General features: G+C 39.2%; 2 protein-coding genes across 2 annotated transcripts; one reads left to right on the top strand and one right to left on the bottom strand.

Annotated features, from left to right (window-relative positions):
* Positions 1-120: 120 nt before the first annotated feature.
* mrps31 (mitochondrial ribosomal protein S31) lies at positions 121-4,906 on the bottom strand. Its single transcript, XM_067607861.1, has 7 exons — positions 4,700-4,906; positions 2,614-3,102; positions 2,224-2,376; positions 1,947-2,090; positions 1,775-1,851; positions 1,227-1,367; positions 121-1,146 (listed from the first exon to the last, which is right to left on the bottom strand). Exons 1-7 carry the CDS (start codon positions 4,810-4,812, stop codon positions 911-913), a joined length of 1,353 nt encoding a protein of 450 aa, XP_067463962.1. The 5' UTR covers positions 4,813-4,906; the 3' UTR covers positions 121-910.
* Positions 4,907-5,115: 209 nt separating this feature from the next.
* On the top strand, positions 5,116-14,999 carry taf6 (TAF6 RNA polymerase II, TATA box binding protein (TBP)-associated factor). The gene is made up of 15 exons (XM_067607858.1): positions 5,116-5,345; positions 7,597-7,754; positions 7,874-7,960; positions 8,093-8,246; positions 8,361-8,417; positions 8,507-8,626; positions 8,748-8,869; positions 10,522-10,599; positions 10,716-10,817; positions 10,914-11,096; positions 11,346-11,420; positions 11,502-11,627; positions 11,733-11,906; positions 12,126-12,317; positions 14,200-14,999. The coding sequence occupies exons 2-15, from the start codon at positions 7,599-7,601 to the stop codon at positions 14,488-14,490; spliced, it is 1,917 nt and encodes a 638-aa protein (XP_067463959.1). The 5' UTR covers positions 5,116-5,345; positions 7,597-7,598; the 3' UTR covers positions 14,491-14,999.
* Positions 15,000-15,380: the final 381 nt, after the last annotated feature.

Raw genomic sequence — 15,380 nt, 5'->3', positions numbered from 1 at the left:
CTTTGACACAAAATGAATACAAGAACTATTTTCATCAACAGTTTTTTTGAACGCGACGACCTCTACCAATCCATCCACTTTAAGTCCACTAATCTGCAAACATGTCTGTAGATACAAAACTAAAGTGTTTATATTATTTTAATTAAGTTAAATCAGTATAATTTAACACAGCAGTTATTTGTACATCAGTTACCTCATTGGTTTTATCTGTGTATCATTAAAAAAAAAGGGTGTGTTGACTGTTGCCTTTCATAAATACCTTTATGACCATTATGTCTAAGCTTAAGATGGAAACTTAGATGGAAAACAAGCATTACGGTGAATTATGACAGTGTAGCAAATAAACACTTTTAAGGCTGATGTGGGACTGTCTTATTGCATTTCACTGATATGTGTAATAAAGCACAATTTACTGGAACAATTTTGGTATCCAAAACATTGAAAATCTATGAATGCTTATTTATGCGACTGTATCACCCTACACTGACTGCATTAGCATTGGGCAATGTGAACAAATGATCAGTGGTAGATGGGGGTAACTAGTAGCCACTGAAATGAGCAAAGAAAGCCATGACAATACTGTTGCTACTTTACATTTTTTGTAATTGTACAAGCACTTGTATCAGCTTTTTTTCCCATCCTGCAACAAGCCAACGTTGAAGTGATTAAACAGTGGTTTTACAGTCTGATCAACATTTTAGAAACTGTAAATTCTGTACATTATTTGACACCGGGATGCAGACTTGATGTCAATCCTTTCTAACAAGCCTCCTCAAAGAGTCAAGAAATCCAAGCCTGGTCTCTTCTGGAGCCTGTATGGGTGGAGATGATCATACGACAGAGGAAACGGGTCTTGCTCTCGGGTGTCCACGTTGAGCGAATGTTGAAAACATATTTTATCGTCCTAAGTTTAGTTGAGGTAAACTTCAGCCTCCTTGAGGACATTCTCTTTTTGGTGAAAGTAGTCTCTGAACCAGGAAATGTGCTCCTTCTTCTGCTCGACAGTCAGGTAGGGGTTTCTGGACAGACCGGCCACTACAAGCTCCATGAAGTGACGCACTGGTCCCTGAGTGGGGAAGCCCTCCTCCAAGTGTTTTTCAAGGAAGATGTGCTCATGGAATGGGACACTGGCTTCCTCCTCAAGCCCTGACATAGAGCAAGAAGACACTGTCAGCGTATCCCACAACCACAATATATTTAACAAGAACACAGCATTCATCACTCACCAGCTTCATTGTCGACTGGATACTGCCACATTTTTCCCTCTTTGGTCCACTGGATCATTTCCTCAAACCCGTTGCGGGCTGTTTGATTGGGCGCCTGTGACAACTGATGAGCAAAGTCCATGTCCCATAGAGTGGGCCGTGCTGAAAAGCAGCATGATGGGCAGAGGTCCCGTTAAAGTTAAAATCAAAAGATTTTGCAATGTGACATTAAATTTGTTTAGGAGAGACAGAGACGCATTAATGAAGATCTATTCTCTTTACAATAACTCATGTTAAAGCCACACATTTCATCAATTTAAGGAGGAGTCACTAAATTCTGGAGGACTAAGAGGAAAAGGTAAAACAAAACTTTCACTCATCACTTGAACACAATAGCAGCATGAATCTGTTGAGGAGGAAGACAGCTACATGATACAGGGATCCCACATCCTAGAAATATCTATAAGTACCAAAAATAGTCTAAACAAATAATACTATAAGTCCTCCACTGTGTACAAACATAGTCATTAAAGTAGTCTTAACACAGAAAAATCAAAATTCATTATTACCAACTGCTGAGTCAACTCCATCTTCATCAGTAGCAGGGCAGAAGATGTTTAGTCTTTTCCCTGAGAGCAAGTTCCTCCTTAAAAAATAAATCTCAAACATCAGTTTCTCCCCAGCATTAAATACACTGTTAGTCTCAAAAACTGTAACTAAAGATAAGATGAAATGATATACCTCCTCCGGACACTGTCCAGCTCAGCGGTGATTCCTCTGTCATGTGTGTATCCTCGTCCGTCGTCGTCAAACCGGATCTGATGAGCCGGCCGAGCTTTCTGTCGGTTGGTATTTTTTCCTACTTTCATGTCAGCGATAATGACTCTGGGAAGATATTGTTGTATTCATGTTTATTAACATGTAACATGTTGAAGAGCTGCATTTATTAGATGCCATGTTGGAATCCAGTTTTCTTAATATATCTATGGCTTTAAAAACATAAACTGTGGACTCATACCCGAGATTGTTCACGTCCCCTTTCTTCTGAGCCACAGTGATGGACTCATGCTGCCTCAACTGCTTGAGCAGCTCAGACTCGGCCTGGCTGTGGTTAGGCAGAGTGGAAGCAGCGGCAGACGCAGCTGCAACCAGTTCAGGATCCAGACTCTCACTAAAAAGAAAAAACACAGTACAGAAAGGCTGAAATCACTGGATTAAGAGGGACCAATGCTTCAGATATTCTCTGAAGACTAGGCTGTAAAGGATTACAGGCACAAACTACAGGTGAAATAATCAAACTCACAAAAGAATTAATTCAGATAAATAAAATGAATTCTGAGACTGAAGTCACCACCTCAAAGCAATGCAATCCGATGGATAAACTCTCCCAGTTCAAACTCCCTCTCACCTCTGTGTTGCAGCCTCCTCTGTAGCCTTCTGAAACATACTGATGGTGCTCTCCATAGCGGCTGGCTTTGGCTTGGGGGTAGACTCATAACTCTGTTTCACTTTCAAGTTTTTGAGCTTCCTCTTATTGGTTACTTCCACCTTCATGGCTCCAAGAAGGTCAAGGAGATTCTCCTTCCCACTCTTAGCTGCATCAATTGTTTCGTGTTTTGGCTTTTCCACATTCTGCCCAGTTATTACATCCGTCTCCTTGTTGGTACCTCCACCATCTGTCTTTAACACTACTGGCTCCTCCCTTTGTTCATCCGTCTTGATGACTTTGCTGTCATCGTCAGCTTTCTGTTCAAACAAAGTTGGAGTTTCTGTTGGCTCGCCTTCTTTAACCATATTTTTTTTCTCATCTTGATTAGAGGAGGTGACATCGTCTTTCTTTTCACAGAGCCTGGATGAACTTGTGCTGAGGGCTTTGGCTCCACCTCCATTAGCAACCCTATGAAAGGAGCGAAACAAAGTTAATCAGAAGGGATCACAGGAGCTTCAACGATGATCATATTACAACAATAATCAATATTAAGAAATGACGATTATTATTAGCAGTGGGGAATACTGTCTTAAAATAACATCATTATATAGCAGGGACTTTTTCTAAATTATATTCTTTATTATGTAATAAAATTAAGGCTGCAAATAATGATTATTTTTGTTATAAATTAATCTGTCAATTATTGTCTCAATTAATCTATTAGTTGTTTGGTCCATAAAATGTCAGAAAATGGTGAAAAATCTCTGTCACAGTTTCGCAAAGCCCTTTTGTCCCGACTAACAGTCCACAGCCCAAAGATATTCAGTTTACTATATAGAAGACTAAATAAACCAGAAAATGTTCACATTCGAGAAGCTGGAATCAGAGAATTTGGACATTTTTCCTCAAAAAAAGACTCCAAACAATTAGTCGATTATCAAAATAGTTGGCGATTAATTCAATAGTTGGCAACTAATTGATTAATTGTTGAAGCTCTCCATAAAATGTTATCATGAATGATATGGCACACCTTTAAATATTATAGGGGATTGAAGTTTTGTCTACAAAAGTAGTTGCTGCATCAGTTTCAAAAAAACTACCTGTAAATTGTTAATTCAATTTCATAAATAAGTTCTTAACTGCACATTTATATGCACAATGTACAAAACTTAAAGCTGCGCAGAAATCAGCAGTATCTAAAAGAGATGACAAGAGCAACATAGTTTTTGTTTTTGTTTTTTACACCTGTGATTAAATTTGTGTCATGATGATAGAACAAAATCTCCTAAACATTAAACAAACAAAAAAAGAAAAAAGAAAAATGAAAGTGAATAAAAACAAATTGAAAGCAAAAAAAATGACCTCAAAGGCAAAACTTACAATACAACTTTTGTGGTCAGTTTTTTCAGTTTTGCTGCTTAACTTTTCACTTCTGTCACAAAGGGCATGTGGGCAGGTGTTACAGGGCTGCATCCCCATAAGCCAATTACTTTTGAAGGGACAAGTTAATGGTAAAATGTACTACATGTTGCACTTCCAGACCATTAAAGCTGACAATTTTGCTCTGAACCTGACAAGTTCAACAGCAAAACTGAAACATTAAGCAGCAAAAAGTGGCAACATAAGAGAAATGACACAAATTGAATCCCATATTCACACACAACAAAGACACAACATACACATTCATCTACATCAACATGGTTTTTAAACCTGCAGACAGGGGTAGCTTTTTAAACTGATAGCAATGCATTACGTCAGTCTGTCCAGTTGTATGTGAATTTATGTTGATTCACATCAGCTCTAACTTCATATACAAGTTACCATGGAAACGACCTACCATCGCTCGAAGAAATGTCAATCAAATTGTCCCACCCACCGCTACAGCTTCAGTAAGCGCTCTCTCTCAGCTTTAATGGCTACAAGTCACTTTTCAGCTATTACAAGTGTACACTGTGTCAGCGTATAAATGTTGCAGTAGCTCTCTTCAACAAAAATACACCACTGAACTGCATTAAGAAGCTAACGTTAGGTAACATTCACGCCGTTCAGACAGAACAAAACTCACCTGAAAACTGGAGCCGCAGCAATGTCGCATTTAGCTGGCAACAGACGCGACTCATAGATATTGAAAGAAGAAGTCCGAGCAGTGTACACAGCCCGGTATATAAATCTATACATGATTACTTCTTGCAGTGTCCTTCCCCCACGCTCCAGACGCTCGTGTCCGTTGCTACTACATAAGGTCACCCACCGTAAACTCGAGGGTGAAGATGGTTCCGGGGTAGACCTTTGGTAACTTAGAAAGGGACAGCATTCTCCGTAGAGGAATATTATATTCAATCATAATGTAAAATTATTTTGTTTCGATATTTGTTATTTTCCCCTCGAAAAAACATTTTCTCAATTGATTTGTACTCGTTTAGTTTTGTAATAAACTTGAGGCGGTAACTATCTTGAAGGTCCTCAGTTGTAGTCTCGCGATATCACAACCGGAACGTGACTCAAAATGGCGACGGAATACAAGCGCTAATTCACGAACGGAGGTTTCAGTTGCAATCCGTGAATTAGTTAGTTATTTATATCGGGAAATGGATATTTATCGAGAGGAGTTAGCTTTGCGAAATAATTATTGTTGCAAATCTCAACATTGACTGTTTTTATTCGTATAAGTTCCTGCTTTACCTCAGAAAGGAGAGTGCAACTTCACACAGGTAAAAACGTCAACGGAAGCTAAGTGACTAGCATGCGAGCTAACATACAGCAAATTTAGCTCACTGTAAGTTAATATTGAGGAAATATGCAGTTGTCAAGATCCTTAAAATTAACTCCGCTTTTTTATTTTGCTACGGCGTTGTTGCATTTGAGTTAATATGCTTTAGGTGGGGTTTGTGCTGTATGTACTGTTCTTGCATGTTATTCCGTCAGAGTGGTTAACCCGCTCTCTGTGGGGCTTAGTTTGTTTACACACATGAAGTGTAAAAACCGCTTTAAAAGTGTTCACGCCGTAATCTTTCTCTTGTTATATCGTTTAATAACACATAATCCCATTAGACATGAGCCGGATTTTTGACATTGATAACAGAAACTATTTCTCATTGTCGTATGTAAATCAAATCTCTCTAAAGTGATGTATTACGCACAAAATATCCTTTCAAGTTGATACTTAATTGGGGGGTTTTATTTGCGGAAATGACGGTCTTCAGTCTATGCAAATAGGACTGTGTCAGCTTTGCACGTCTGGAAAGTCAAATCTTTTTCGCTAAATTGCTTAAAGTTTCCCTCCACTCAAAAATATGTTCTTCTTGTTCCTTCAGTTGGATGTTTGAGCTTCACTGTGCAGACTGATGTTTGTGCAGAGTGTGACACTAGAAGGCTGTTTTCACATTCATCTGCTGAAAGTGGAAAGTTTGTCTGTGCTCAATGAAAATCAGATTTAAACAGATGGGCCTATGAGCATGATTTGTGACATCAGAACTAGTTAAGAGCCAATCCTGGTCTAATATTCAACTTATACAAGTGTGATGTGGAAGCTTTAAGCCTCCAGTGCACAAACACTGAGAATAGACTTTACAGTGAACAAGGAGACATATTGTTTCAAGCAGTTAAACTTTTAAAATGAACAATATTTACATATTCATAGATTCTATCATTTGTAATGAGGGAGAAGGAGTATTTTTCATTGTTAATGGTTTTAACAAGATAATTGAACTATTTTGCGGAAAAAACATATCAGACACAAGTTATTCAAAGTAGAATATTTTATATACATCTTAAAACATGTCTGGAGGGGATCTTTAAACTCTTGTCAGGTTGCATGGGGATATTGAACTGCAGCTTTCAAGTTCTGCCACAAATACAATTGTAAAGTAAAAACTAATTGTATTTAAGTCTGGTTGTGACCACTCCAAGACATAAACATTATTGTCTGTGCCTGTATAGCTTTGACTTAGTGTTAGGAGTTGTTTTCCTGTTGCATTGATGTTACTATATACCTGCTACATAGAGAGAATAATAACATAGCAAGAAGCTGCTACCAGCAGGGTTTAGAGATGGGACATTGTGTTTTGGTCTCATCAGACTGTAAAACCTTTATGCCTTATATGAGTTTCCCCACATGCTCTCTGGCAAACACAAGCTAACATGTCTTATGAGGCTTTTTCAACAGTGACTTTGGTTTTTTGGTCATTGTCCCATAAAGCAGCAGAGAAACACCCAGGCAATAGTTGTATGCACAGTGTCTTCCATCTCAGCCATGGAAACCTGTAGCTCCTTCAATGTTGTGATTGGCCACATGGTGGCATCCCTCAGTAGTGCCCTTTATGCATGAAAATCATCTCTGGTGATGGCTATAGGCAGGTAGCCTACATATGATACATTTGCTGTAGGCAGGTATATAACTGAATCATATTGTTTCCATTCTTTTATGATTTAGCTTCCTGTACTCGCACTTCAGTGCCTTCAAAGTTTTGACATATTGACTAACCAGCTGTTGGATGTTCATTTTTTTAAATAGACACTATTCAATAAATTAGCAAAATCCACCTATGTTAAAACTTAAATGTCACATTTGGATGTTTTTGATGAATATCTACATGATGAGAAAATTATCAGCTGCAACAAGACTAATACTTCCTCACATTAACATTGGGTTAAAGAGACTAATGGCACACCACCAGTGTACTTTCAGCAGAATTATGTTGATGCAAATAGACTGTAAATAGAACTATTGCACAGCTATATCCAGTCTGTCAATAATAAAACTGAAACTGTAAGCTTGCCACAGAGCCATTGAGTGTCTACAACTGGTAGTTAACAATTCACATTTTGTAAAACTGCTAATACTTTATACGGCTTTAGTGAAAAAACAGTGCTTCTATGAATAAATAGAATACATTTATGTGAACTTGAGTTGAGTGTATATGTGCGAGGTTATATTCACAGACCTGTGCACTTCTTTTTTAGCCATGGCAGAGGAACGACGGCAGAAGCAATGTTCGGTCGTCCTGCCCACAGAGTCCATGAAGGCCATGGCAGAGTCTGTGGGAGTGGGCCAGTTACAGGAGGAGAGCTGCGTAGCCCTAAGTGAAGAAGTCAGCTACAGAATAAAAGAAATTGCACAGGTAAAGCACAGATGTTTATGGGTCTGTAAATTACTCTGAAGCCACATGCTTGAATATTTTAGTTTATGTCATATCTGATATACTTGAATGGTGTTTTTTCATTTCTCCCTTTTTCATAGGATGCTCTCAAATTCATGCACCATGGAAAGAGACGTAAATTAACCACCAGTGACATAGATAATGCTCTCAAACTCAAAAATGTGGAGGTAAGTGTATATTTGCTATTATTACTTTAATAAACCACTTGAGGGATACTATTTGAAGGAAAACATGAAGTGGATCGTCTGCCGTGGTTTCTTTTTAAATTCCGTGTTTTAAGTAAATTCCTCTCTTGATAGCCCCTGTATGGATTCCAGTCGCAAGAGTTTATCCCTTTTCGCTTTGCAAGCGGTGGTGGAAGAGAGCTTCATTTCTATGAGGAAAAGGAAGTGGACCTCAGTGACATTATTAACACACCGCTCCCCAGAGTTCCACTAGACGTGTCACTCAAAGGTACACAAATAATCAATATCACATACTGTAAAACTTCAGGAGATGTTGTTTAAACTTGATGTGACCGTATGCTTTGTAAGCTAATACATACATATGTTTTCTCTTGATCCATAGCTCACTGGTTAAGTATCGACGGAATGCAGCCTGCTATCCCAGAAAATCCACCACCAGGTAAGTCCTGTTTAAATTTTCTTCTCTTAAAACACAAAAAAATATATAGAGGGAAAACTTACCTTTAAGTTTTATCTACTGCATTTCAGCACCAAAAGAGCAACAAAAGGCTGAATCTACAGAACCCCTCAAGGTCGTCAAACCTGGTCAGGAGGAGGAAGGTACGATTCAAGGCAAGAGTCAGGGAGCAACGGCTGCTGATGGCAAAGGTCAGTATCCTATTTTACATTCAATTAAAACTTAAATTTTCTTACTCTATCCCCTATCTTCCCTCCCTAATCCTTTATGTATATGTTTGTCTCCTTCATCCTTCATGTGTTTCTCTTTTAGGAAAAGAGAAGGGTCTAATAAGGTTGAAGCCACGCAGCACTCATGAGCTGTCTGTGGAACAGCAGCTCTACTACAAGGAAATAACAGAAGCATGTGTTGGCTCCTGTGAAGCCAAGAGAGCTGTAAGTTCTGCCTGTTTCTCTGTACATATGGTTTATTTCATACATTCTGAGTTATATCTTGTGTAGGTTTTTTTTGTTTGTTTTCTGTTTTTTTGTTTGTTTTGACAGTAAATTAAATAGTGGGTTTTCATTAATTCGTTATAAGTAAAGCCCCTGAAAACTTTCAAATCAGACATTAAATATTCATAATTAAATATACAACAATCAGATTAAAGTTCGGAAAAAACATCCTCATTTTTTATATATCTAGAGTTTAACACTGAAAAACTCAGCTAATCTGCTTCACCAGGACTGTGTGGGTGTGGTTTGACTGAATTGACATTGGCCTGCTGCCAATCCCACAACTGCCATTTGATTTTGATTCAGGTATTTCGTAAACTCTGATTGATGTACAGAAGTATGTTACATCGCCTAATCCAGTTAGGATAGCAGGGACAAAAACAGAAGAAATACCCAAAACTCTTTTTGTTGAAAATTTTGTGATCATGTCAGACACTATTGCTCATAATCAGAAGCTGATTAAAAAAAGTAAAGGAATCTCAGGCCCTGTTTACACCTGGCATTAACATGTGTCTTGAGTGACCACTTGTGATCGGATCTCACTTCCCCACTCTATATGCAAATAAACACAGATATCATTTCCGTTCCCAAAGACCACATTTGTTCGTTATTAACTGGCAAGAGAATTTGGTGTCTGCACACGCACGCGAGACAGAGTTATATGCAGTGATCTCCCCGCAGCTGCATCTCTCCATTGAGAGAAGATGTGCGCATTTACGCATGAGACACAGCAGCATAACTTCACTGATTATTTAAATCTCCGAAACGCAGAGGGGATTGGTCAAGATTTAATATTAATAATGTTCTGTTTTCTTCTACACATCCAATAGGTCAGCTATTACACACACACACAGTCTAGGTTCATACTATACGCAGTCACCCTCCTGATAAATCCTGAGCTCATCTTGTTGAGCAGCGCAGCAAAACTAAAAACTTTCGTCATCAACTTGACAGGAAAGAGGAAACTATCCAGCAACGTTTAGCCTCTGAAATATTTTTTTTAGACAGACAAGCGGAAAACAAGTTAGTTTCTGGTTTTGGTTTAATTAATATTCTAACTGTCGATTTGAAGAGGCAAACCGGTTAGGGGAACGGGAAAAACAGGAAAAAATGGGAGGTGGATTACGTTTTTTAATTCACATGAAAAACAAATTAATTTGTTTATCCTGTTATCAAACAAGTTGAACAGCTGTGGACCCAGAAGCAGCAATGCAATTCCCTGCCAAGTCTGCCGGAAAATAGAGAATGTCAGTTGAGTAGGCGGTCCTTCAGTGTGGTACAGGATGCATTGCATTTACATTGCTAAATGAATGTGGCCACATGCGGCCCAGACCACCTCTGAATGTGGTCTGAGTGATCGGATCTCAATCCGTCCTCAATGCGTCTTGGGTGCGTTTACACCTGTACCTAGAACTGTCCACTTGTGATCGGATCACCCAAGACGGATGTTAATACCAGGTGTAAACAGGGCCAAAGAGCTTTGTAATATGTGGCTGCAAACATGAAAGTGACAGTGTTCCAAAATATTAAATTGTTGTTTTGACCTTGTCATGTCACTTTTTTTGATAAAGTTTTCCTCTTGTTTTATTCAGGAAGCTTTACAGAGTATTGCTACAGATCCCGGACTGTATCAGATGCTTCCAAGATTCAGTACATTTATCTCTGAGGGAGTGAGCATCTTTTCCAACTTTTTCTTATATTTTGAAACATTACTTACCTGATTACCTCATTTAAAATACTTAAGCATATCTCTGCTCAAAGCACTGACTTTATGCTCCTCTGAAAGGTTCGTGTGAATGTGGTGCAAAACAACTTGGCTCTACTGATTTATCTAATGAGGATGGTCAAAGCGCTAATGGACAACCCCACCCTGTATCTGGAGAAATATGTGAGTGAAAAAAAAAAAATATATATATATTTATGTTTTTGAATGATATAACAAATACTTTTTATTTGATATTTTCTTTTCTGTTTTTATTTGTAGCTGCATGAGCTCATCCCAGCTGTGGTGACGTGTATTGTGAGTAAGCAGCTGTGTTTGAGACCAGATGTTGACAACCACTGGGCTTTACGGGACTTTGCTGCTCGCCTCATGGCACAAAGCTGCAAAACCTTTAGTACTACGACAAACAACATCCAGTCCCGTATTACCAAGACTTTTACTAAGGTGGGTTTCTGTTGTGTATTTTTTGTTTGCAGAATGGAGGCATAAACTAGTTGATGTATAGTTAGAGAGAGAGAGAGGGAGGTCTTACTGGATCTTATTCAAAATAACCCACATAAATCTGTAGGCAGCAACCAGGCCAGTATATGTCATGTCTGGTCATGGTGTAGATAAATGTTACCCTCCTCCTTGAGTCTATATATAGGAGTACTGTTTTTGTTTTCTCATACTAAACCTGACATGTTTTCTCAGAGTTGGTTGGATGACAAAACCCAGTGGACGACACGTTACGGCTGCATCGCTGGACTTGCTGAACTGGGACCTGATGTGAGTGTGATTCTGTTTTCTTGGTGGTTTCTCGTTCTCTCTGTGGCATCGGCACCAACCTCCTACTTTTGTCCTCTGTAGGTGATCAAGACATTGATCCTTCCTCGGCTTTCTGTAGAGGGTGCTCGCATCAAAGCAGTGATGGAAGGACAGGTGGTCTCCAACATTGATAAAATAGGAGCTGACCATGTTCAAAGCCTCTTACTGGTAAGAAAACAAGATCTATGATGGTAATGCATTGTTTCTGAATTTGTAGCAGACTTAAGTTTTCATATATTCAAAATGTGGTTGTGTTTTGTTGCCTTTTCAAAGAAACACTGTGCCAGTGTTATTGCCAAGATAAGACCTCAGCCTGACAACGTGGAGCAGTATCGGACAGACTACGGTTACCTCGGGCCCATGCTTTGTTCCCATGTAGTGAAGGCCAGGACCCAAGCAGCGCTGCAAGCTCAGCAGGTCAACAGAACCACATTAACAATCACACAGGTACATTTAATGTTATGTTGAAGTTCAAACAAATGTGGAAAAGCCAAAGGAAATTTTTGGTAAAATAACAGAAAACATGCCATTAAAATAAAGATATGTGATGTCATTTAGGTGTCACATTTACCAGCCAGAGTTAATGTGAAGCATTGCAGAATACCATGTGAACTTAAACTAGCCAACAGCAGCTGTTCATTATTAAACGATGACTTCTCGTTACAGCCTCGTCCCACTCTGTCAGTCTCACAAAGTGGGATAAGTGGATCGACGGGGCCTCGCACTCCCAGCATCATTAAGGTTCCAAGCTCTCTCACCCTGATGTCGCCTCGACCAGGGACCCCGTCACAGCCATCTCCCCCGGCAACTAAGTACATCGTCATGGCAACCAGTGCAGGAGCTGCCTCAACTCAACAGGTACTTTTTTTTCAGTTTTACTTCCTACCTGCTTATATTGAAAAGGTAATATGATGAAAATATAAAACCTTTTAATATACTTGACCTTTATATTGCCGTCATGATAAAGCGGCTATAACAATGTAATATGCAATACATAATAAGGGATGACATTTATAATTACAAATATTTCATGTATTACAATATGAAAAAAACAACAAAAATAAGACTCATTTTCCTAATTTTCATTAACATAGTGAAACAATGTCTTTCATCTTTTTACATGTAATTACATCCTTTGAACTTCAGCATAAGAAAAATAGAACATCATTTGTCATGACCACTCAGTAGTGAAGATGAAGAACTGTACAAAGGTCATCCTGCTGAAACAAACAAGACCATATATGTCTACTCCAGGATTGCTGTTCTGTAGCTCACATTCATCTCTCTGCACTTTAGAGAATAGTGAGCCAAAAATAAATGCACTTTTAAGGATTAGATAAAGGGTCTTCTTCTTTCTTGTTATAACTAGGTTATGTAAAGTGTTTAAATTTTGAATTGGATCGCAGAATGTTTTTCCCAGTCTCAAAGACCTGCTACATTGAGGTCCAGCAGTTAGAGTTAGGTTTAAGCATACCAGCAGGCAGAAAACATGCTCCTCTCAGACCTGGTAGGTTGTACATGCAGTTATACCAACTGCTGAGGTAGTTAGGTTCATGTTAGTGTTTTTTAAAAAAAAAAAAAAAAAAAAAGCAATAGAAGAAGTATCCAACGCAGAGTTAAATTTCATCATAAAATAACAATTTCAATAAACATCACAGAGATCTATGAATAAAACCATTTGAAAGCGCCGGGATGGGAAAGAAGACTACTGAAGGAGAAACCTTTGTTGTGGTCAAACTTGGACCTCACTGAGTTCACAAGGCTTTGCATTGATGATGTAATAAATAATGACATTCATATTTTTAAAATGTAACCGAAATTTATTGATGATAATGCTGCAGCATGTTTGACTGTTTCACATGTTAAGGTCATTTAAAACCAGCCACAGGATGTTGTGTTTGCCATAATGCTCCCCAGGTTTATACATACATTTATACATGTTGAAGCAGTTGAACTGAGGTGGATTACATGTGCGTGCTACTATTTTAACACATATATGTCACATGTCATATATATATATACTGTATTGTACTGTATTTTTTTAATCACTCTATGTGAAACAAGTTGTCAGTGGTTGGAGGCCGGCCCCATTTCATAACTGATTTATGAAAAAAAAAAAGAAAAGGTCTCAGTTTTTTGCTTGACATTTAACAGCTGTGTAACTGTTAAGTTATATTCAGACCAAATCAGGCAGTGTGGCATTCAGCCGAAGGGTCGAGCGGAGGTGTGTGGGGGTGTGAGCGTATTTATTTGTGCTCTAGAACGTAACCACTGTGAAACAATCAGAAACAGCAAAGTCTACTTTACTTTTAACATTATCAAACTAAGAGAAATGTCCCCCCCTCGTCCTAGTGACATCTTTGTACTTCTTCATGGCAGAGTTTACAACTCTGATCAGTCTGACCTCTAGCTGTGATTGGCCACCGCAGCCTTTAGCCGCAGTGACGTCAGGTTGCGTTTTTCCAAAAGTTGACTCTGGCTCAACTTCCGGGCAGCAGTCCACTGCGGCACCACAGCGGCCAAAACAGCCACAGCCAAAACGCACTACCCCCATTCAAATGAATGAGAGCACTTGCGTTTTCGCTGCACCGCCTGATTTGGTCTGAATACAGCCTTACTGAGACTTCACAGTTTTCAAATTTAAATTGATGGTACTCACACACTTCTCTAAAAAAAAAAAAATCACAACCCCTCAGTTTGCCAGTATGAATTTACATCTGTCTTTTTCTGTTTCCTTCAGGTTATCACCATCAGCTCTTCCCAGTCTGCCTCACCAGTCACTAGCACTGTCCCCAGCGCCACTTCAACCTTGCAGCCCCTGGTAAAACTAGAGTCTGGCAGTGGTCCTGCACTGACAGGATCGCGACCTATGCAGAAGTACATAGTGGTATCTCTGCCTTCGTCTGCCTCTTCCTCTTTGGAGAGTAAGAGCTCTGTACTTCCAACCTCAATTTCCTCAACTCCTCTAGAAGCAGGAATGAAGCTAGACCGGTCCGAGTCTCCCGGAGCGAGCACACAGTCGCCACACTGAGACTTATAGGTAGTGGAGATTTTTATCATGTTGGTGCGGCTGAACACACAAGGAGGTTTGTTTGGGTTGAACTTAAAGGGGTAAACTCTGGAATGGTATGAGGGAGGATATCTGAACCCTTGACTGATGAAGAGCAAATGTGACCAGAAATTGTAAATATGTTAATGCCCTATGAAAATTGAGGTCAATCTGTGACATCTGTAATGTTTCAGCTTATATTCTAATTGATTTCATGTTCTTTTTTTACTCTAAAATAAATCAGATTTTGTATTAATTCCTTCATCTGGATGTGTGTTTATATATTTATACATATATCAGTGTGTATATACATATATACACCGATCAGCCTAAAGATTAAAACCACTGACAGGTGAAGTTAATAGCATTGATAATCCTGCTCTTCTCTGAGCAACTTTGACAAGGGCCAAATTGTGATGGCTAGATGACTGGATCAGAGTATCTCCAAAATGGCAGGTTTTCCTAGTATGCAGTGGTCAGTACCTACAAAAGGTGGCCCAAAGAAGGACAACCAGTTAACCTGCAACAAGCTCATTGGCGCCCAAGGCTCACTGATGCATGTTGGAAGCTAAGGCTAGTCTGTCAGGTTCAATCCCCCAGAAGAGCTACTGTAGCGCAAATTGCTGAAAAAGTTCATGCTGGCTATGATAGACAGGTGTCATAACACACAGTGCAGCACAGCTTGCTGCGTATGGGTCATGGCATTCCTGTGGCTGTTACTTTGAGATGTACAACCTACCAAAACATTGTTGCTGACTAGGTACACCCCTTCATGGCAACAGTATCCCCTGATGGCAGTGGCCTCTTTCAGCAGGTTAATGCGCCCTGCCACACTGCAAAAGTTCAAGAATAGTTTGAGGGACACAGACAAA

This window comes from Thunnus thynnus, chromosome 13, assembly GCF_963924715.1.
Source record: "Thunnus thynnus chromosome 13, fThuThy2.1, whole genome shotgun sequence".
Lineage (NCBI taxonomy): Eukaryota > Metazoa > Chordata > Actinopteri > Scombriformes > Scombridae > Thunnus > Thunnus thynnus.
The sequence above is the reverse complement of the archived record's forward strand: the minus strand, read 5'-3'. Positions and strand labels throughout refer to the sequence as shown.

Coding starts and splice junctions, on each gene's coding strand:
- mrps31 (XM_067607861.1), bottom strand. CDS start 4,812: ATGTATAGATTTATATACCGGGCTGTGTACACTGCTCGGACTTCTTCT. Junction 3,103..4,699: donor GCTGCGGCTCCAGTTTTCAG/GTGAGTTTTGTT, acceptor CTCCTTTCATAG/GGTTGCTAATGGAGGTGGAG. Junction 1,852..1,946: donor CTGGACAGTGTCCGGAGGAG/GTATATCATTTC, acceptor TTATTTTTTAAG/GAGGAACTTGCTCTCAGGGA.
- taf6 (XM_067607858.1), top strand. CDS start 7,599: ATGGCAGAGGAACGACGGCAGAAGCAATGTTCGGTCGTCCTGCCCACA. Junction 8,627..8,747: donor AACGGCTGCTGATGGCAAAG/GTCAGTATCCTA, acceptor TTTCTCTTTTAG/GAAAAGAGAAGGGTCTAATA. Junction 12,318..14,199: donor GAGCTGCCTCAACTCAACAG/GTACTTTTTTTT, acceptor TGTTTCCTTCAG/GTTATCACCATCAGCTCTTC.